The sequence below is a fragment of the Macaca thibetana genome, chromosome 7 (assembly GCF_024542745.1).
Source record: "Macaca thibetana thibetana isolate TM-01 chromosome 7, ASM2454274v1, whole genome shotgun sequence".
NCBI classification, from domain to species: domain Eukaryota; kingdom Metazoa; phylum Chordata; class Mammalia; order Primates; family Cercopithecidae; genus Macaca; species Macaca thibetana.
In genome coordinates this window covers 137002675-137026023 of record NC_065584.1, presented here as the reverse complement: position 1 = coordinate 137026023, position 23349 = coordinate 137002675, and the positions used below count along the sequence as shown (strand labels likewise).

At 38.7% G+C, this 23349-nt stretch overlaps 2 protein-coding genes across 13 annotated transcripts in view; both read left to right on the top strand.

The window, feature by feature from the left end:
- Positions 1-23349, top strand: part of ARPP19 (cAMP regulated phosphoprotein 19) — a 974666-nt gene that overhangs the window by 829663 nt on the left and 121654 nt on the right. The gene's annotated exons all lie outside the window — the stretch shown is intronic.
- The window catches only part of ATOSA (atos homolog A), a 133314-nt gene that overhangs the window by 23227 nt on the left and 86738 nt on the right, over positions 1-23349 (top strand). For 3 of the 7 annotated variants that reach the window (XM_050797926.1, XM_050797924.1, XM_050797928.1), the window contains one exon: positions 10169-10285. In XM_050797926.1, coding sequence (XP_050653883.1) covers positions 10270-10285 — 16 coding nt within the window. In that variant the 5' untranslated portion in view covers positions 10169-10269. Of the gene's footprint in view, positions 1-8870; positions 9855-10168; positions 10286-21394; positions 21503-23349 lie in introns of those variants that run through there. The other 4 variants (XM_050797927.1, XM_050797925.1, XM_050797923.1 and 1 more) reach the window with 4 other exon arrangements.

Here is a 23349-nt window from a genome sequence, read left to right as displayed (position 1 = left end):
GAAACAATCTGTTAACCTTTTATAGCTTTCTGTCATCTACAAGAAATTCCAAATTCACTAATATAGTTACTTTTGTTTGCTGTTGCTGCAACAATGATGCATAACAAACCCTTCCAGAAATTAGCAGCTTTAAACAATAACTTATTCTTATGAATCTATGGGTCAGCCATGATGGTTCTGCTAATCAAAGTTGGGTTGATGTGTGAGTCAGCTCCAGTCCCTTCCATGTGTCTTATTCTCCTGGGAACAGCAGGTTAGCCCAGGCATCTGCTTTTCATGGTAATGGCAGAGACAACAACAGAGGAAATAGGCAAGATTTCTTAAGATTTAGCTCAGAGCTAGTATACTGTCCCTTCAGCCTCATTCTCTTCATTAGAGCAATTTATGTGGCTAAACCAAGAGCTGGGACATATACTCTGACCTATTAGTGGGAGGGACTGCAGTTACCTGCCAAAGGCATGGATGTGGGGAGGAATGAAGACTGGGGCTGATGCCAAAACACACACACACACACACACACACACACACACACAAGCAAAACCTCTCTCTAATGCTGTACCTATTGCTTATGTTTAACCTCCTTGAAATTGACCTTCCAAAACGGCATCTTGATATGTTCTAACATGCCTCAGTGACATGCTGTTTCATCTGCGAAGAATAGCTTCCACCATCCTACCCCACTTTGCCTGTCAACCTCACTCTTTATTCTCCAAAATATAGCTAATATGTTCTTTTCTTTCCTTAGCAGCCCCCTCTCCTAGAGAGAATTAACTTTTCCTTCTTTGTGCCACGTGTTTTCCTTATGCATGAATATTTTTGCTGTTATCAAACGAAACTGCAATTATTTATTAACATGACTGTCTCCCTTCTAGATTGATAGGCTTTTTGGGGTAAACACTTCCTTTTCTAGTCTCTGTATTTCTAGGGCCCAGCAAAGTATTTGCCATACAAAGTTCAATGAATACGGAATTGAATTAAACTTATATTATACAGAAATGACATTTTGGAAATAAAGACCAATTATTTTGAATTGCAGGTAAAGAATTTGCCTGTGCAATTTGAAATAAGAAGGCTAATGTTCTCTTTTCTCTGAAGCATGGCAGCATGAAATTATTGAGAGCCAGGCATAGCAGAGCTTGCCTTTAACCACGGCTACTAGGGAGGCTGAGGTAGGAGGACTGATTGAGCTCCCAGGAGTTAGAGACCAGTCTGGGAAACACTGCAAGACCCCATCTGAAAATGCAAAAGGAAAACTGAGATATATACAATCAGCAAATAAAGGAATAGCTCCTAGAATTCTCTATGCCTAATTGAGCTTTGGAGTTCTGATAGAAGCAGCAGAAACTGGATTTATCAAAAAGGTACTACAGGTTGTTTTATCATGCTCTACTACATGTGAAGAATTTAGTCTCAATTATGAGTTTTCCCATTTGTGAAAAGGGGTTAGGGAATTTCTGTAGTTTTTATGCATTCTTACAAACCTTTTTCTTTTTTAAATTGAGATAGTAACCTTAGAAAATATTTCTCTTACAAATCTTTTTGAAGGGTAGAACTCTGTTCAAAAATCCTTTTCTGAAATACCTGATCAGTTTATATTGCACATTTTGAAATGGAGATCACTGTTGCTGTTTATATCTACTTTTCAAGTCCAATGTATGAAATCTTTTTAACCATGAAAAGTACTATTGTGGAATTCTCATTAGGATGCAATGAACTGATATATTCTGATGAAAAGATGTAAAGGATCAGTAACTTCATTTATAATAAACAATATCTCTACCAGCTCATGAAGAGTGAAGCTGCTTAGAGTGAAGCCTGCCCATCACTGCTTCTGAAAATAGCTCACACTGTTTGGGTAGGTAGTTCTGTGTGGGACCCTCTAACAAGTATGAAGAGAAAATTAGTTTCTATGAAAACTCTACTGAACCTAAAGTGGGTGCTGTGGCTCATTTGTGTAATCCCGTGGGAGGCTGAGGTGGGAAGATCACTTGAGTGAGTCCAGGAGTTTGAGACCAGCCTGGGCAACAGAGCGAGAACTCCTCTGCCCTACCCTGGCAAATAAGTTAAAAAATGAGCGGGCACAGTGGTGATGGTGGTGGGTGGCTATAGGCCTACCTCCTCCAGAGGCTGAGGCAGAAGGATAATTTGCCCACAGGAGTCCAAGGTTACAATGAGCTAAGATATTCCACTGCACTCCAGCCTGGGTGAGAGAGTGAGACCCTGTCTCTAAAAAACAAACACCTGTAATCCCAGCACTTTGTGAGGCCAAGGCCAGGCAGATCACTTGAGCCCAGCAGTTCAAGACCAGCCTGGGCAACATGGCAAAACTCCTTTTCAACAAAATATATAAAAATGAGCTGGGTGTGGTGGCATGTACCTTTAGTCCCAGCTACTCAGGAGGCTGAGGCAGGAGGATCATTTAAGCCTGGAAGGCAGAGGTTGCAGCAAGCCAGGATCATACCATTGCACTCCAGCCTGGGCAACAGAACAAGACCCTGTCTTAGAAAAACCAAAAAAAAAAAAAAACTCTACTGAATCTAGCCTGTTTTCAGAAGGGCTGTTCACCATTGTTCCTACTATATCTAGGTTGTGCCCTTACCATTTTGTGATGCATTCAAGTCTCATTAGGGTGCGCTGAACCCTTGATAAGATAGGGCAATTAAATGCCACATGACACATTTAAAAAAAAAAAAAAAAGAAAAAGAAAAGACTAGGGCAAGCAGCAAGTTTCCTTAGCCCAGAATTTGTACCACTAAAAGGCATCACTTGGTTGAGGAACATGGCTGATTTTCACATGACTTCTGAGATGCTGGGTAAGCCACTGAGTCCCACAGCAAATAGAAATATTATGCAAGCTACATATGTAACTTTAAATTTTCCATTAGCCACATCTTGAAAAATTAAAAATAAAATATTTTTAATTTTTTGAATTATGAATTTGAATAATGAATTTGAATAATGAAAAATTAAAAAAAAATAGGCCGGGCGCGGTGGCTCAAGCCTGTAATCCCAGCACTTTGGGAGGCCGAGACGGGCGGATCACAAGGTCAGGAGATCGAGACCATCCTGGCTAACACGGCGAAACCCCGTCTCTACTAAAAACACAAAAAATTAGCCGGGCGAGGTGGCGGCGCCTGTGGTCCCAGCTACTCGGGAGGCTGAGGCAGGAGAATGGCGGGAACCCGGGAGGCGGAGCTTGCAGTGAGCTGAGATCTGGCCACTGCACTCCAGCCTGGGCGACAGAGCGAGACTCCGTCTCAAAAAAAAAAAAAAAGAAAGAAAAATTAAAAAAAATAAAAATAAATTAAAAATTAAAAATATTTCAAGTACTACCATTTCAACATGTGATCAATATTTTGAAAGTATCAATAGGGATATTATACATTTTTTTCACACTGTCTTTGAAATCTGCTATATATTTTATACTCACGGCACATTTCAATTTGTAGGTTCAGTTCTCATTAGAAATACCTGATGTGGAGCTAGGCACGGTGGCTCCTGCCTATAATAACAACACTTTGGGAGGCTGAGGCAGGAGCTCTGCTTGAGCTAGGATCACACCACTGCACTCTAGCCCGAGTAACAGAGCAAGACCCTGTCTCTTGGAAGAACTTTAAAAATTTGGGAAAAAAAAAAAAAAGAAAACCTGATCTGTATTTAGATTTCCTAAAATCTGCAGTTAAAAAATTAGATTCACTTCTTGGCCTTTTGGCTGAGATCAAGTGTAAAAAAAATTAGATTCATATACTCAGTTGTTCCAAGCATACTTAGCTTTAAAAATGAGTTCAATTATTGAAAATTTGTTTGTTTGTTTGTTTTTAGAGACAGGATCTTGCAGTGTTGCCTAGGTTGGAGTGCAGGGGCACAATCATAGCTCACTGCAGTCTTGAACTCCTGGGCTCAAGTGATCCTCCTGCCTCAGCTTCCTGAGTAGCTAGGACTACAGGCTCATGCCATCATGCCTGGCTAGCTTTTTAACATTTTTATAGAGACAATGGTCTCCCTATGTTGCCCAGGATGGTCTGAAATTCCTGACCTCAAGCAAGCCTCCCACTGGGCCTCCTAAAGTGCCAGAATTACAGCCATGAGCTACCATGCCCAGCTGAAAAGTTATATTTAAATTAATTAAAATTAACAATTCAGTTTCTCAGTTTCACTAGTCACATTTCAAGCACTCAATAACCACAGATGACTATAGTTACTGTATAGGCCAGGGCAGTTCTAGAGAATAGTGACAGCCTTGAATCTTTGTGCCTAGGCTGGTGCTATTCAACAAGACAAAGGATTTGGAAGTCAGTCCATCTGCCCTTAAAATATAAAAGGAATATGCAGTTTTAAGATCATAAATATGTGTTCAGAAAAAAGACAGATGGTGTGTGTGAGTGTATGGGTTCTAAAAGACATTGTGAGGTGAGACTTTGGGCCCTGAGAGTCCAGAAGGGTTTCCGTAGTTGGGGGTGGGGATCTCGTGTAGGGCAGAAGCCCAGTGTCAGGAAGGTGCAAGGTTTGGGTGGAAAATGAAACTAAGAGACCTTAACAAATAGTGGGTAAGAACATATGCTCTCAAGTCATGCTCACTAGGTATGAATCCTGACTCTGCTACTGCCTAACTGCTTAAACTTGGGCAAATTATTTAACTTGCCCTTTCCTGTTTATTTGGTTATAAAATAGGGATAATATTTCATAGGGATGTTGTATTAAATGCACTAATAAATATATAAATCATTCAGAATAGTGCTTATGACTTAAGTACAGCTGCTATTATCTGAGGATGACCATTTGCTCTTTGGGGTGTACATATAACAAACTAACCAGAGCTATTTGATTTAGAACTTATATCTTAAAGTACTAAGCCTAAGTGTATAGCAACCAATTTAAATTCTAAATGCAGAACCATTTCTCAACATTTCTGAGCCATAATTTACCCACTTGAAAATTTTGAAATTATTTAACTTATTTCAGAATATTATAGTAGAAATTAAATGAGCCTATTCAGGAAGCAGTTGCCTTCTACTTATTATGTATAGCTTTAGGAAAGTTACTTGTTTCTCTGAGCCTCAATTTCCTAATCTGAGAAATAGTTATCACCCTCTTTGGATCAAATACATAATATATGTAAAATGCTGAGCACAGTTACTGTCATGAAAAACGGCCATTATTATTCTTTAAAAAGACATTAAGTCTTGGTGGCTTAGAGACCTCCAGAAGCTTAGCAAAATGGTCAGATTAATTAAAGGTTTATCCTCCTTGAAGTTTAGAGGCCCTTGTGTTTCTAAGCCCTAAGACACTTATGCAGGCTGGGACCAGAAAGAATACATTTTTACTTCCTTATACCTGTGGTTTTAGAGGGTAGACAAACAGGAACCTCAAAAAAGAATAAGCCAGACAACCAACTTATGTGAAGGTAGAGGGTTGTTTACAGAAGCCAATGCCTTAGCAATGACTCCATGATTTTTCTCTTAGAAATTAATTGTACTGAATTTAAGCAGATAATGAGAAACAATTTAGATATGGAAAAGATAGCTTGCATTTCATCTTGTTTCAACAAGTACTAAAAGTACACAGTTTGTTTTTTTATCTTTGCAAGAACAGATTTATTTATACATTTTAATTCTACTCATCTTTATTTCTACAATATTTCATGGTGAATAAGATGTACTGATTACCATCTTTAAAATAATGTATCTTCATTTGATTCTCAACCACTTATTCATGATTATCCTCTAGCTGTGGGTCATAGAGTTGTTCTTTTAAGATACTAGAGAGATCTTAACACTTTTCACTCATTTACTGTAACTTTTACAGAATTAAAGATCTTCATGTTTGCGTAACCATTCAGAACCTCCATTCTCTTTCTTAGTCACATGGTCATCTTCCCTGTGTGTCTTCTGCCTTCAAACCTCTCCTTATCAGGACACTAGTCAATGGATTTGGAATCTACCCTAATGATCCACCTCATCTTAACTTCATTACTGTACATATATCTAAGTTCACATTCACAGATGGGGGATGAGAGTGGGACTGCAACATATCTCTCTTTTTTTTTTTTTTTTTTTTTTTTTTTTGAGGGGAGAACACATTTCAACCCACAATGGGTTGCTACTATTATGAGACAACATATAATGTATACATTGCCACATTGCCTCAAAAGTATAATGAAAATGTATCATTTACAAATGAAATTTGTGCTACCCACCAATTTCTCACCTCTAGCTTTATCCCACTAGGGAGAAAATGCCAGCCAGTATTAGACGTGCAGAAGATAGGCATGCACAAGAAAAGCATATTAGAGAATACAAAGGTTAACACTGAGCTCCTACTTTATATCCAGTTCTTTGGTAAGTGCTAGGGATACAAGAAAGAAAAAGGTACCAATCCCTGCTCTGGGGGAGCTCATCCTGGTAGTCTGGACTGGTTCCATGACTTTGGTCATAGTAACAGCCTTGTATTCATAAAGTGAGCAAACCAGTTATCCTCATCACCTTAATAAGTACAAGAACTTAGAGACAGTCATTACAGATTGATCAGACACCACCCATTTCAACAAAATCTGTAAAAGTTGAGGGGATGAAGATGAGTTGCTGAAGATGAATTAACGTTTTTTGAAGTTAGTTACTCATATATGGCTTCGGAACCCTAGGGGAAAGCAAAATGGAAAGCAAATCAGATGAAAAGAGGGTAAGGTTCTTGCCAGCTATCTTGATTCCCTTGCTTACCCTTACCCTTCACCAACATTTGTTCTGCTTACGTGCTCTGAGGTGTGAACAGAGCACCTTAGAGTGAATTGCCATTTCAAGTCATTATTTCCAAACATTCTGAACATGTGCTACATAATCATAAGATAAAAGAAAGCAATAACTATTGTCAGAGTCTAAACACCTCAATTTTATAGGTGAAACAAAGATTTTAGAATATGACTCGATTAGGGCCATGTAACTGTAATAGTACTGTAAGCTCCTTGAGAGTAGTGACCCTATCTGGTTTTGGTGACGTTTATATTCTCAGAGACTTGTATGTGCCTAGCAGGTAGTATTCAGTAAATGCATATTATGGAATGAAACAATTTGAATAATGAGTCAGAAATACACCTTTTTAATACTTTTTCTACTGCCATGATGATTTCAAATTTTTGAACAGGTTTAAGATTCTAAATTTAAAAAAAAACTTCAGGTTAGTCTAACAAATGTTGACATCATCATTTACACATGTGCTGTTAAAAATTATTTAAGAGAGAGTAGTTTGTGCTACACACTAATAGTCTTGGCTTCTGCTCTCAACATTTCCTGATCTTTTTACCTCTTTTGCATTAGATAGAGGAAGAAAGAAGCTAAACCAGATTTTGCTGCCTGTTCACCCAGTAAGCCTTTTACAATAGCTGTTATTTGGTCCCAGCTGTTGTGCTAAATTTAGGTTTTTGGCTTATCTGTAACTGTTCTGTCTCCCATATCCAAGGTTAATTGCAAAGTGATTGTAGAACAAGTAAAACTTCAGTTCATTTTTTAAAAACTACATAATACAGTATTCAATAATATCAAAGTCAAATCCACTGGGATTTAATATTTGTAGCATTTTATAGATTAAAGAACTGTTGCCATTTGTCAGTTTCATCTTCATGATGCCAGAACATTTCAGAGAAAATGAAATGTTACCCTCCTGAATGTTCTCTCTGCTCTGATTAGATACAATCGTGGAGTTAAGGTTAACAATTTCAGTTGTACATGTTATTTTACTGTACATATCTAAGCAGTAGAAAATGTTGCTTTTTAAATATTTCATGCTTTTTTCATAAGAACTTTATCTGAGGCCCCCCAAAAAATAGAACTGTCAATCTTGCACTTTATAAAACTCTTCTGATGTGAAAATAATAGGCTCATTGTAAAAAAAAAAAAATTTTAAACAGAAAGGCACAAATAAAATTGCCTTAGACTTGTCCTAGTACTTTCCTGTTGTGATCCTTTTATGCAAAATTATATCTAAAAAAAAAACTTTTTCTAATGAAACCAAGAGCCTTGCAAATTTTTACCTGTCTCCATTTGGGCTCATGCCCCAGATGTACTTTGTCTACAGATTGAGTAGCTAATAGCTGCAGCGCTTGTTAAGATTGGGTTTTTTTAAGTACAGCAGATTCTTGTCATCTGTTTGTGTTTAAATGACGACAACATCACAACACGAAATGTCATCATGTCACATTGCTATAGCACAACAACAAAATTACAGCTCCCCAACAATAACATGCTGTCAAAGTGTCCTCCTGCCCATGAGTCAGTGTTTTAGAAGTTATGAAGATTATTTTTAGCACAGCCAGTGTCTTGGAAGCTTGGGTTCTGAATCCTACTAAAATCCTTAGTGATTTGGGAAAATCTAGGGTGGGGGTGGGCTTCCTGTTCTTAAATTATCCCACTCCCTGACCCGCATAGCTGCCCACCCTCCCGTCCCGGCCACATTACACCCGGGTTCCATTATGCACTGCAATCCACTTGGGGCTCGATCACAACTCTGCGCCAGCATCCCGTGTGGAGGAGGAGGAGGAGGAGACTATAATTATCCTCCACGTCTGGGGCAGGCCCTTGGATGACATCTCCCCAGTTACCCTGCGCTCTAATAGCGCAGCTCCGATTCCTAGTCTCAGAATCCAGGCGCGCCTGGGCCGCCTGGGGGAGCAGCCGAAGTGCCTGGGACCTCTCAGGCTTCCCGTATTCCGCCGGTGCCTCCTGGCCGCCATCTCCAGCGCCGTCGCACCCGCCGAGCACCTGCACCGAAAACCCGGTCCCAAACTAGCGCCCCGGGGCGAGCGGCGGCATTGCCATAGCAACCGGGCGCCAGGGCCGCGGAGGCCGCCGGGGAGGAAGTGACGAGCGGGGTGGGTTGGCTGTTGTTGGGACACGTGACCCAGGCAGTGTTTTGACAGGGCAAACAGCAGAGAAAGAACTGGCCGAGCGAGGGGGACGGGGAGCCCGGGCGCCAGAGCTAGAGACAGCGGGCGGGCAAGGAGCTGGCAGAAGCTCTGGGCAAGAGGGCCGGCTGGAGATACGGGCGGGGGAAGCCCGGGGGCCGCGGGGCTCCGGTGCCAGTCAGGCAGGGCGAGGGGCTGAGCGTAGGGAGCGGAGCGAGGCGGTGGCTGAGGCGCGGGTGGATGGCCACAGGGGCGCCGGGGAGCCGCTTCGGGCTGGTAGTCTCGGGTCCCCACGGTCCCCTGAGGCAGCCCCTGGGGCCGCTGCGCTCCGCACTCCGCTCCCGCCGGCCCTGCGCCTCTCGGAGCCTGAGGTCTGAGGTGGGAGTGTGATGTGAGCCGCTGGGCGAGCGGTGGAGAGAAGTGCCAAGAGGAGGCGGGATTGGGACGAGAGAGGAGAGCGAGTTAGTCAGCAGAGGTCGGCCGAGGGAGCCGAGGAGCCGGCCAGCCCGAGAGCGCCATGAAAACAACTCTCCGGCAGGGAGAGGGGCAGGCGCGGCGCTCGGTGCGGCGGGGCTGAAGGAAATCCGGGGCCGCGGCGGGACGGAAGGGGCTGCGCAGAGCAGGGGGCAAGCCCCCGGCTGTAAACACCTCCCCCGGAGCCGGCCGCGGAGGACTGGTTGGGAGTTGGTAGGGTCGCCCCGGGACAGCCCGGAAGAGTTCGTTTGGGGCTGGGGGCTGGGCAGGAGGAGGTGACTCGGGTTTCTGTGTAAACTTGGCCGCGGTTGCCGCAGGAAGGCTAGCCAGAGGGTAATTACACAGGTGAGGCCCGGCGGGGCGGGCGGAGCGCTCGGGAGGCGCAGGGGACTGGAAGAGTTGGCTGCGCCCAGGCACCAGGTGGAAGAATTTCCATACCAGCCCTGCGGAGGTGCCTCTGTTCCCAGAGGCGTTTTTGTACGAAGGGGTTAGTTTGTGTTGCTCGAATCTTTCTTCTTCTTCTTGCCTGTACCTCCAGGTTATAAATAGATCCCGCTTTGGTTCAGAGACTGTGTGTCAGAGAAGGACACATTGGCCTGGAGAGCACAGAGGCAGGGAAGAGGGTGCTCGATCCGGAGGAGATGGGGGAGGCGGTGCAGAGAGAGTTTTGCTTTTTTCAGACCAGCCGAGGGTGCTGTCACCGCAGTTGGTGCCAGGAAGAGGCCTAACTTAACAGTAGTTTACTTGCAAGGTCCGGGTATTAGAATAGGGCCAGATTAATTTTATTTTTATCTCTTTCAGCATTCTGAAAACGAAGCAGAAGCCGTAGAATCAGCGGCGAGCCTGTTGAAAGAACCCACACGTGCATTTCACAGCACTCTGGGTGAAAATTGGATGTGAAAATGAAGCCAGACCGAGGTAAATTATTTAAGTAGGGCTTGTTCCCCCACCCCCTTCTTTTCTATGCCTCAATTTAGAAGTGTTAACCTAATTCTGCAGTAGGATCAACTATTTCTGTATCATATGTAATTATCTGTTTTTGTGACAGATTCCAGCTGGTGAGGTAGAGAAAGGCATATGGAAGAGAAGGTTAAGCTTTTTTAACAAAAGTGCTTCTGAAACAGTAGCTTCAAGAGAGATTCTAGTGTATCTCAAAATGAAAGTAAAGAACGGTATTTGTATCTGTTGCCACAATACAGGTATTTTAGAGTTGTACTTGCTCGTTTTTAGGCAGTCAATGAACTTCAGCTTTCAAGAAGTTCATAAGCTTTTTAAACTTGAATGTGAACTTGATAAAATGAAGAGAAAACTTAAGATTTTGAGTTGATAAGTATTATTTTATTACTACTTTGATTAGTTGATTTTTGTGCTTTAAGCAAACTCCAAAAGTTTGCAGAGTACTCCAGTATTCAGTATACCAGCATATGGACAGTTTGGGCCACTGAAATCCCTAGTGATAAGTAAATGTCACTTCCTTTTTAAACCTGTATTTTCAGGATTTGTAAGAATATTATATACACTGTTTTTCAAGGATTTCAAGGTAATTGTTTAATCAGTCTTCTGATTAATGGCAAGAACCAATTTTAGAAAATGTTAATATAATAATGGTTAGTAGTGAGAGCTTTTCCGTCAGATATGAGTTTGATTCCAAGAAACACTGTGAAGTGGGGATTATTTTATTTGGTAGGGGGCTGGACTAGATGACAGATTTCCTTCCAAATCCAAGTCTTTAGGATTGCAAATATTAATTTATCCAACGAGTTAGATGCTTATTTTAAAATTTATATATATTAAACTGGTTATTTTTCCATATATTTTTTTCAAAGTAATTAGACAAATTCTCTGGGTAAAATAGGTCTATTGAAATGCACCAGAAGGAATTGGAGAAAACCGTACTTAATTCAGTGAGTTAAATTAGTTTTAGGTGTTGGCTATGATATACAATTAGGCAGCAGCTATGTGTGTATCAAGTATTAGTACGTGTATTGCTCATGAGCAGGTTCCTTGTGTAGAATATACCAAGTTTAGATTTTTAGATTACATCAATGACTTTGGAAAAATGGCACCAAGGTTAGTAATTGAATCTCAGAATAAACAAGCAAATAAAATCAAAGTCACTATTTATTTTGAATTGTTTTGAAAAGTTGCTTTACAGTCATAAGCAGTTTTTAAAATAGTATTTGCAGCCAAAATGAGTGTTAAACACAATAAAATGTTTAGTTGTGTACTGATACAGATTTTTAGGGCAAACAAATTTATTCATCAAGATTTCCAAAGAAGTTTTCGCCTTAAAAATTGTAGCTTTCTTTAGCATTCTCAGGTAAAGATGATGGGATTGTGAGTTTAGTATTGTGATTATATTCCATAATAATAACATAAACCTTTAGACCCATGGCTTTTTTTGTCTTTTACTAAGACCTGTGTAAGTAATCTTTTACTTAGCAAACTAGTACAGAAATACTGAAATAAGCTTTTCACAAATGTACTTACCCTTACTGTGCGCAATGTAGTGTTGTATTTTCTATTCTGTTTTACGTTTTGAAAAATTGCTGTCACCACCCATTGAATTGATTTCTTCACCAATTAATGGGTCATGATGACCTGCAATTTGAAAGGCACAGTTATGGACACCTCTTAACAAGAAAACAGTTACACTTCATTTTTTTTTTTTTTAAACTACATTGGTATCTAAAGAACTATCCTATATAAATTACTTTTCTGGATAATTGAAACTTTTTAAATGTCAAAATATTTTCAGTTATAACCATGATATATGGAGACATTTTTAAAATGTTCATGCTTCTGGTTTGAGTTTTTTTTTTGTCTCTAGTTTAAACTATCTCAGCCTATCTTTTTTATTCTGATTTTTATGTTCCCTGGATGTCAATAGTTTTTGTTAATATATTTATCCTTGCCACCTTTTAATTTTCCTGCTTTTAGTCTCTAAGCTAGAGAATTAGATAACTATACTTAACACTAAGTTTTCTATAAGATGAACATAAATAGGAGAACTTCTCAGCTACTCATTCAGAATGTGAGTAAAGTGTGAATTTTAATGTAGAGACTCAGATACTAGTTTCGTGGGACACAGCTGTACGTCAAAGAGTTAAAGTTTCTAAATAAATATAATAGCCTCTTATCCTACATGATTGGGTGTGATGGTTGGCTAACAGTAAAAGTCTAAGGTGGGGGTCAGGAAAAAAAGCTTAATTCTTTTTCTATTGACTGTCTGTTTTTATGGAAGGTATGGGGAGCATTGGTCAATTCTGCTCTCTGTACCCTCCATAAAAACAAACTGATAGCCAATAGAAAAAATTATCTGAAGATCAGGAGTTTCTACTATATTTTCAAATAAGATGTTATGGTATAGCATGATAGCTACATTTCACAATAGTCGATAGTATTTCACTGTAAAGGTAAAAAATTTAATTTTAAACAATAATATAACATTACTTGGGTAAAACTGCCAAAGATGAGTCTTAGATGTTGTCATTAGCACAAGCTTTTGTGTTTTTATACTTGTTCCATTATTTGCTTGCTCTCTAATCTTCATCACATAACCTCTAAGGGTCTCAGTTTCCTTATCTGTAAAATGGGAATAATTCCAACTTCTCACAGTTAGAATGAAATATGACAGTGCTTGGCACATAGCAGATATTAAATAAATAATAGCATTTATTATGCTAAATAAACACTATAGATGCTTATATATTGGTCAGTTATAAGATACACTCAACAGAAGAAATAATGAAATGTTTAATAACCTAACGCTATTTTGTTTTGTTTTGCATTCATAGTGTTCAACCTGCTAAGGCTCGAGCAGATTAATAATTTTTCAATATATAGTTATCTGAGAAAATATAAAAGCTACAGAAGGATACTTGCAGTATATTTATAATGTGTTTCTTTATATTGTCATTTGCTATTACAGTTATGACTTCTATATGTCAAGGATGACATGGGTGGACTAAGCTTTCTGAAATAATTAGATTTTTAAGTGATGTTAACAGCTGACTAGAGCTGGGCAGCTGGAAAATTTAATGTTATTCCACCTTTGACTCAGGGATGTACAAGTTTGGACCTGGTTCTAGATCTGTGTGTATATTGAATACCTGGTGTTTCAAGAGAAGTCTAAAGTGTGGTCCATGGCCTGTTGCGGTGACTCATGCCTGTAATCCCAGCACTTTGGGAGGTTGAGGCGGGTTGATAGCTTGAGCTTGAGACCGAGACCACCTTGAGTTCAAGACCACCCTGGGCAACATAACAAGACCCTATCTCTATTTAAAAATAAATGTGGTCTTAGTGTAGAAGTAATTAAAAACATATTAGGTTATGTTGTAAATGTATTTCTAATTTTGTATTTTTGATATCTGAGCTTATCAAAACTGCTATGAAAGATTAAGACCTATAAAATAAATCATCAATAAATTAGTAATTTAAATCTACTGTTACAATTCATATTCAAAAACATTGTAGGCTATTGATCTTTAAGTTAAAACTATTAGTACAAAATGTGTTCCACAAACAAAACACCACACTATTTTGGGGTTTTTGTTTTTGAGGTTAAAACAGAGAAGTGCTTAGTTTTTTCCTCCATATTGGCTATATTACAAATTTAGACATTAGCCTTAGAATTCCAGTGGTTTATGAACTTAACTGTAGCATAATGCAACCCTGTTAACCTCAAACAATTCACTCCTAGGCAGGTGAAATAGGAGGAAAGAAGTGTTAAGGACTAGAAAAATGTAGCAAAGCAATTAGGTGCATTGCTTGCTAAGAATAGTTCATTGTTAGTTGATGTAAGTCAAACAAAAGAAATGGCAGATGTTGGAGAAAAAATATTGACTAGATTAAATAAAGCAGCCTTTTGCTAAATTCACAGGTAGAGGTGGTGGTGATAGTATGAATAACAATAGCTAATACTTGTTCATACTATGTGCCAGGCACTGTCTTAAGTACTTCACATATATAACTCATTTAATCCTCACAGATACTCAAGGAAATAGATGCTGTTGTCATCTCTGTTTTATGGATAAATGAAACTGAGTCACAGAGAGAAGTTTGTTAACTTACCCAAGGTTACACAGCTAATAAAAGGGCATGCTTAAATGTGAAGTGAACTTGAGCATATGCTCTTAAGCTCCCTGACTGGTAGCAGTAACTAATGTTAAAATACCATAAGATTTTGGGACCAAAGTGGTTTAAAAATACTTGAGGAAAACTCAAAACAGGCATTTGGTAAGTATTGTGATCTTGGAAAGCTGTGTATCCTCTCTGCCTCAGCTTTTATCTTTACAATAGGGAAAGTAATAGTACCTCAGCTCATGGTTATTTTGAGGATTAAATTAATGTATGTGATGTGCTTAAAACAGTGGCTGACACTTAGCATTCAAATATAAACTATTATTTTTGGACATTTTCTAAAGAAGAAGCCAGTCAGTTAGTGAAAGCTGAGGAAGACAAAAGAAGGGGGCTAATTCAGCTGCATGTTTTGTATATTCACTGTGATCTCAAGTTAAAAGCTGGCTACTGTTGGTCTTTCATCCATTTATGTTGATGAGTCTTGACATCAGTAGCTGTCAAATAATCACTGGCTTGATACAACTTCTGAGATTCAGATACTAAAGGGGTTGACATAGAAATACCCCATCTGTGTTTTTGCCTGTCATCCAGTAAGAAGGAAATGATTCAGTGGACTAAACTCTGTCATTTCTTTGAAGAATGAGAAAAAAAGATAATTGGAAGGCAGAACTGAGAGGCAAATGTGTATATAAGGAGAGTGACTTAAAAATTAATTTTCTCTTCAAGAACTGAAGAAACCCATGGGGTCTGAGCATTCTGCGTTGTGAACAAATGTAGAAAAAAATTAGTTGTTAAAGAATATTTATATTTATTCTTTTGCCTTTCTCGCCTTTGGATCTAATTATGAAAATGTTTTCACCCTTTTTGAGGCTGGGGATTTTAAAAACTGGAAATATTAAACTCAGACTAATAATACTGATTTTTTTTTCGATAATGAAAGGCAAAATTGTAGTACTTGGAAACAGTACTTCTTAGTAGGTAAACCAAAGTCAATTTGTTAATAGTTAATTCTGTCTTGGCTCAAATAGGTGAAAAATCAGAATAGCTCTTCACGTAAGACTTTTTCTTTTTCATGAGGCAGGGTCTTACTCTGTCACTCAGACTGGAGTACAGTGGTGCAATCATAATTCACTGTAGCCTCCAACTCCTGGGATCAGGAGATCATCCTGCTTAAACCTCCAGAGTAGCTGGGACTACAGGTGCACACCACTATGCCTGGCTAATTGTCTTATTATTTATTTATTTATTTATTTATTTATTTTGAGAGATGGGGTCTCACTATGTTGCCCAGGCTGTTGTCACTCTCATGGGCTCAAGCAATCCTCGTGCCTTGGCCTCTCAAAGTGCTGGGATTACAGGTGTGAGGCATTGCACCTGGCCCAGACTCTTACTTAAGTAAAACAGGATGGAATAGGTAAAAAATGCCAGTAGATAATCAAAAATATTAGACTAAGAGCCCGTGTGTAATACCACAATTCCTAGTAATGATTTGAGTTGAGATTTCTCATATTTCCCTTTCCATGTAAAAGATACTCATCTCTTCCCCTTGTTTACCATATCCAGCCCCACTAACTGCCTTTTAGGTTTTTAATTACCACTCAGGATCTTGTATGCGCAATTCCTGCTGCCTAGAAAGCCTTTCTCCCCAGTCATCACATTGGCGGCTCCATGTCATTCTTTTGTTATAGAACTTAACTGTCATTTTTTCAGAGAGGTTTTCTGTCACTACCCTATCTAAAGGGCTCAGTGAATGTTAATTGCTGTAATTTATTAAATGAGATATCCCTTGTTATTCTGTGTCTGAGCAGCCTGTATTTCCTTCATAGCATTGACAACATTTTGTAATTTCTTTTGTTTATTGTCTGTCTCTACAGCTAGATTTTAAGTTTTGTGAGTCCAGAAACCTTGTCTCTTATTCACACCTGTATTCCCATCATTTAGTAAGCAGTCTTGTACATGGTAGGTGCATAGGTGTTTAATACATATTTGTTAAATGAAAGAAGACTTGTATGTCTCAGTGTCTGTGGAGCAGATAGGAATAGGAGCAGCTGGGTAGCAATCTTTGACTGTTTTACTGATACCAGCTGAAATTCTGCCAATTTAGGGATTGGTTTGAGTTAATGACTGTTAGGTTCTTATCACAATTTTATACACAATTTTTTGGAAATACATTGAAGGATACTGTCCATAACTTACTTAAATAAAGGTTATATTTCGCTAGGCGCGGTGGCTCACGCCTGTAATCCCAGCACTTTGGGAGGCTGAGGCGGGTGGATCATGAGGTCAGGAGATCGAGATTATCCTGGCTAAGATGGTGAAACCCCATCTCTAGTAAAAATAAAAAAAAAAATTAGCCAGGCGTGGTGGCGGGCACCTATAGTCTCAGCTACTCAGGAGGCTGAGGCAGGTGAATGGAGTGAACCTGGGAGGCGGAGCTTGCTGTGAGCTGAGATCACCCCCCTGCACTCCAGCCTGGGCGACAGAGCAAGACTCAGTCTCAAAAAAAATAATAAAATAAAATAAAGATTATATTTCTTAATTAATCATATCTTATGGAATTAAAACACTATAAAATATCTTCAAAGTAGGCAAAAGCCGTTTGGTGACAATGGTTTCCAGTTTATATACATCTGACTAACAGATGATTCATGCACAAACATTTGCTAGAAGCTCTCTGACGTCCACCCCCTGTGCTGAATTTGCTCCTGTTGCTGTTTCTGAGAGAGAGGGAGAATGTCTGTATGTTCAAATTGGTAAACCTCAGGTTTATGAGTATAAGAAAGTACAAGTCGGATAGAGTAATAGGAAAAAAACTCAAAGGATTTATAGTTTAGATTTGGGACCCATTCTTGGACTAAGTCCCAAACCTGTTTTCTTATCTGGAAGATGTAGCTGGCCAAGGGTGTTGCTTGAGAGCTTCAACTAAGATAATGTGTCAAAGAACATAGTAAGCTGTGAAATGCTATATAAATGTGGACTAATTTACTCTGTGGGCAGGATTATTTGTATAGATGAGCAAAGGGCCAGGTCTTCCCAAACACAGCCAGCTGCATCTTAGTTGGTGCTATTCACACAGTATGAGGATTTTATAACTTTTAGTTTCCTCTTGCTATCCTGACAGAAATTATACCAAACTAGAGATTCACTTGGATTAATAAATGTATACTTAGTTATACATTTTTCAAGGATGGTTGAAATGATGGTCATATTTTAGTTTAAATGGTTTCCTTTTAGCAGCATACTATAATGCAAGAAAAGTTAAGACACTAAGCTTTTAGGATCGGATTTAGATTGAAATTCTAACTTCGGCACTTACCAGCCAAATGACCTTGAAAAAATTACACAGCCTTTCTGAACAACGGTTTTGTCTTTTTGCTCTAATACCATCAACCTTAAGCCTTGTGGGAAAGGTAAACTGAGAACATATGGTTTGGCACTTAACATATGCCTAGCACTGGGTAGGGATTGCTAAGTGGTTTCCTCTGCTAACAAGAATACACAACTTGGAACAGCTGCACTGAGGAAATGAGTGTTTCAGAACTCCGTTTTGAAAACTAGTTGTAACAAGCATAAAAGATCAATGGACACTTATTATGTCACTTTCAACTTTGTCTTCTGAAATATACAACCACATAGAAAAAAATCAAAACCAGCATTGAACTACCCAATCTTTAATGCAGATGCAATGGGAGAGGGAAAGTAGGTAATTCGGAACACAACCCACTGTTTCTGGGTGATAGTAGACCATAATGAACAGTTTAGAGCAGCATCAGGGCGGAGAGTGAGACAGAGGTGGGAACTAGAAAGAGGCTGATGGAAAATACAGAGTGGTGAGATGTTGCCCAAAATTGCTTTTTTCTTTATTTCAGAGTATTACCTAGGATTGATACAGTGCTTGGAGCATGGGCCTTCTGCTTCTGTGACCCAGAATTTAGATTTGTTCCATGATGCTGCAAGATGGCCATTATAGGTTAAGAAACCTTTGGTAGTCTCTTCTGGGAATCTAATCATAACTTATGTTGCTTGTCAGTAATATTTAAGCCTAAATAATGGTCAAACTTAAACATATCCCTTTTGGGAACATGACCAATCTGTATTTGGGAATAAACAAATTAATATTTAAAGTTTTCATATTTTGGTTTCCCACTCTACCAAATGTATATTCCTGAATGGAATTAATTTAGCATCAGTATCTGAAATTAGGCTATTTATAAAACTTTATCCTAACATCTGGAAAATGCATTTACATTTTCCATCACATTAGCAATTTTCTTTTGTGAAGAGAGATCATGGTTTGTGAGAGAGATCATTATCTAGTTGGCCATTTCTACTTAAATTTTTAACAGTGGAGAATGCACAATTTTAGCCCTTGATATTGACAAACTTCTTTTTGTTTGTTTTGGTCTTAAAATAACTTTAAAGGTCTGTATCATATTTGGTATGTTTGACAGAAGGATGCTGATATACAAAAAATTATTATTCATTTTATAAAAGAACTGACCATAGGATTTCTCTAAGTTACCATACTTTGCTTGCTGTACCATTATTATAATTAAAAATTTCAAACCCACTGAGGAGTTGAAATACTACGATTAACATCCATTTACCTTTTCATAGATTAATTGTTAACATTTTACAACTTTTGTTGTATCTCCATATAAGTAGGTGGGATAGGTGGGTGGGATGGATAGACATGGAGTTTTGTTGTCTATTTTTTCTATTTTTAATGCAAAGCCTTTTTGTTTATTATTTCAAACTGCTACTTTTTTCAGTTGACACATTGCAATTGTATATATTTATGAGGTCCAATATGATGTTCCAATACATATATGTATTGTGCAATAATTAAATCAGGGTATTCAGCATATCTCTCACCTCATGCATTTATCATTTCCTTGTGGTGGGATAATTCAAAAGCCTCTTCTAGCTATTTTGTAATATACAATAGTTTAGGGTTATCCTCAGTCATCCTACTATGCAGTAGAACACCAGAATTTATTCCTCCTATCTAATTGTAACTTTGTATCTGTTGATCAACCTCTGTCTATTCTCTCCTTTGCCTTCCCCGGTTTCTGGAAACCACTGTTCTACTCGCTGCTTCTATGATAACAGCTTTTTTTAAGATTCCACAAAAGTGAGATCTTGCAGTATTTGTCTTTCTGTGTCTGGCTGATTTCACTGAACACGATGTCCTCCAGGTTCATTTATGTTGTTGCAAATGACAGTATTTTATTCCTTTTGTGGCTCTATAGTATTCCATTATGTGTATACACGTGTGTGTGTACCACATTTTCTTTGTGGACAGAGATTGATTCCATATCTTGGCTATTGTGAATAGTACTGCAATAAACATGGGAGTACAGATATCTCTTCAACATGCTGATTTCATTTCCTTTGGATATACATGCCCAGTAGTGGAATTTGCTGGATGATATGGTAGTTCTATCTCTGATATGTTGAGGAACCTCTGTCCTGTTTTCCGTAATGGCTGTAATAACTTACAGTCTCAGCCATGTGTAACTGTTCCCCTTTTCTCCACATCCTTGCCAACATTTGTTTTCTTTTGTCTCCAGCCGTTCTAACCTGAGTAAGGTTGTATCTCATTGTGGTTTTGATTTGCATTTCTCTGGTTATTAGTAATGTTGAACATATCTTCATATACCTGTTGGCCACTTGTGTAAGTTGCAGACATCTTGACACTTCAGCCCCACATACTACATGTATCCAGCAGTATGCTAGAGCTGGCAGGTACTGGCTTGCAAAAGCTGATTGTGTACATTTCATTTCAACTCTACACCTAGTTGGTTACTTGAAATCAGCCATGGTAACGGTATTTATACCATGGAAATTGGCAGTGCTACAAACCAAGGCCTTTTTTCCTTTCTGAGCCAGTTGTTAAACATTTACCACCACACCACTGCATGTGTCTTCTAAAAATAAAAGTATTCTTCTGTATATCTGCAATACAGTTACTACATTCAAGAAATCTAATACTTTTCATAGTATTAATATCTTTTTTTTTTTTGAGACGGAGTCTCGCTGTGTCACCCAGGCTGGAGTGCAGTGGCGCGATCTCGGCTCACTGCAAGCTCCGCCTCCCGGGTTTACGCCATTCTCCTGCCTCAGCCTCCGAGTAGCTGGGACTACAGGCGCCCGCCACCACGCCCGGCTAGTTTTTTGTATTTTTAGTAGAGACGGGGTTTCACCATGTTAGCCAGGATGGTCTCGATCTCCTGACTTCGTGATCCACCCGCCTCGGCCTCCCAAAGTACTGGGATTACAGGCTTGAGCCACCGCTCCCGGCCTCATAGTATTAATATCTAATGTACAGTCTATACTCATGTTTTCCTTGTTGTTCCAATAACGTCTTTAGTCATATTGCCTTTTAAAGTTGTGCATTGCTTCCTTTTACAGAAATTGAGTTAGACCCTGATGTTAGACAACATTTACAAAAGTTTTGGAGTACACCATAAGAATATGATAAAAAATTAGATCATGTAAATAGAACAGCTAAGTAATATTTTAGTAGATTTTTCCTCTAGCTTTTAAATATTATTTGGACAAAATGGATTAAAGAGAAAAGTGAATGTTGTTGAAATTCCAGATTTTATTCATCAATAACACATTAAAGAATTATATTTTTAAACCTAAAGTCTCAGGCTGACTGACCTCATTTCCTAGTGATTTCCAAGGTTCCCTGCAGTCTAGCCATATTGGTCTTGTTATTCTTTAGTTACTACAAGCACATTTGACACCTTGAGGCCTTTATATTTGATGTCTTCTCAGAATATAAGTCTCATGGCTCCTTTTTTTTTTTTTTTTTTTTAACTTGACTTTCTGCCATCAAGGAAGCCTTCTCAGACCATCCTTCGAAGAGTAAAACTAATTTATTCTCCCTTTACTCTTCATTACTCTTCCTCATAGTTCTTAACATTGTTTAACCTGATATTCTGTTTCTTTTCCCCTCTCCCCAACAGGAATATAAGCTTCATGAGGGCAGGGAAGGGATTTGGTGGCATTTGTTCACTGCTGCATTTCCCCATACACAGACAGGTACCTGGCATTTAGATGCTCTTCAATAAGTGTTTACTGTTGAATGAACACTTGCATGCATTTTAATATCTTTGTGGTGTAGCATAAAACTTATTACTTGACAACTTTATGCATTCTCTTTTCTGAGATGTGTTAGTTTAGTAACCCTAAGATCTAATTCTCCACTGTCAGTTTTTTGCTTCTAAATGGGAATGTTTATGCCCACTTCACAAGGTTATTGGGGGATCAAATGAGATGATATACATGAACTCCCTATATACAAGATAGAGTGCTATGTAAATATAAGCAGCTGTTCATTCTCTAAGCATTTATGTTTACATATCAGCTATTGTGCGAGGTTCTGGAAACATACAGATGAATAAGTCATCAGGGTACTGTGTGTGAGTCTGGGGGGCAACTAGAAAAATTCTTGACTCCTTTGGCAATGTCCCTTGCTAATGTAGTGTTTGTGGTTTGAGGAATCATGACCTCAGATGTATTGCTTCCCTAAACTAAGACATTAACATCCTTCAATCTTCTATCCTCTTAAAAATTACACTAGTAATATGAGTCTGTCAAAGAAGTACAAAATATAGATAAGCTAAAAGAAAGGGACAAAATAATAATGCTCCTATTCTGTGATTAGACAGTTCACGTTTTGGGGGTGTGAGTGTGTGTATCCTTCTAGTCTATAAATGTATGTACATATTAATAATATATTTTTTAATTAAACCATATATACTATTTAGCAAACTATTTTTTACCTAATATAATTTGTGTATTTTCATGTCATTATTCTTCCATTATGGTATCTTTAATGGTTATATAGCTAACTTTTGCATGCCTGTGTTATTTGGCCAATTTATACTTCTTAATGTTTTAATTTTTAACTGTGGTAAAATGTAGATAACATAAAATTTATCATCCTAACCATTTTCATGTGTACAATCTTTTTGTTGGATACTTAAGCTCCAAGTTTTGGCAAATACAAACAGCACTGTAACAAACATTCCTATAGTTTAAATCCTGGTGTATTTCCTTATTTTTTCCAGACAAAGTTCTAAAAGTAGAATTACTTGATCACAGTATATACAAACATTTTTTGATTATTATAAAATCACACTTTTTGATTATGGTAAAAAAGTGCCAATTTTTGGTCACCAACAGTATATGAGAATAAAAATAGTTTTTCCCCTACCTGACACTCTTGTTAGCTTTAGTGTATGAGCAAAACTCACACAAACGATTCTAAATTTGATTTCACATTATAGATATTCTTGAAAGAAAATGGCTAATTACTATCTGATTTGTATCTTGTTTTCCTCCACGTACAAATAGTAGACATCTTTTCATTCTCCAACATTATATGCCCAACCTAAATTCTAACTGAAATCTTCAGTCTCCCCTCACCCCCGTAATTTCAACTTTTATTTTAGATTCAGGGGGTACACGTGCAGATTCATTACATGAGTGTATTTTGTGATGCTTGGGTTTTGGGATACAGATGATCCCATCACCCAGGTGGTGAGCATAGTACCCACAGGTAGTTTTTCAGTCTGCACCTGCCTCCCTCCGTTCCCCTTGTAGTCCCCAGTGTCTATTGTTCCCACTTTTATGTCCATGTATACTCAGTGTTTACTCCCACTTACAAGTGAGAACATGCAATATTTGGTTTTCTGTTCCAATAGATTTTTCTTTTGGTCAATTTCTGGCTGGTATTCCTTCCCCTGCACCCCCCTCCCCCACCCAGAGATAGGGTTTCACTCTGTTGCCCGAGCTGCAGTGCAGTGGCATGATCATAGGTCACTACACCCTTGAACTCCTGGGCTCAAGTAATCCTTCCACCTCAGCCTCCCAGGCAACTAAAA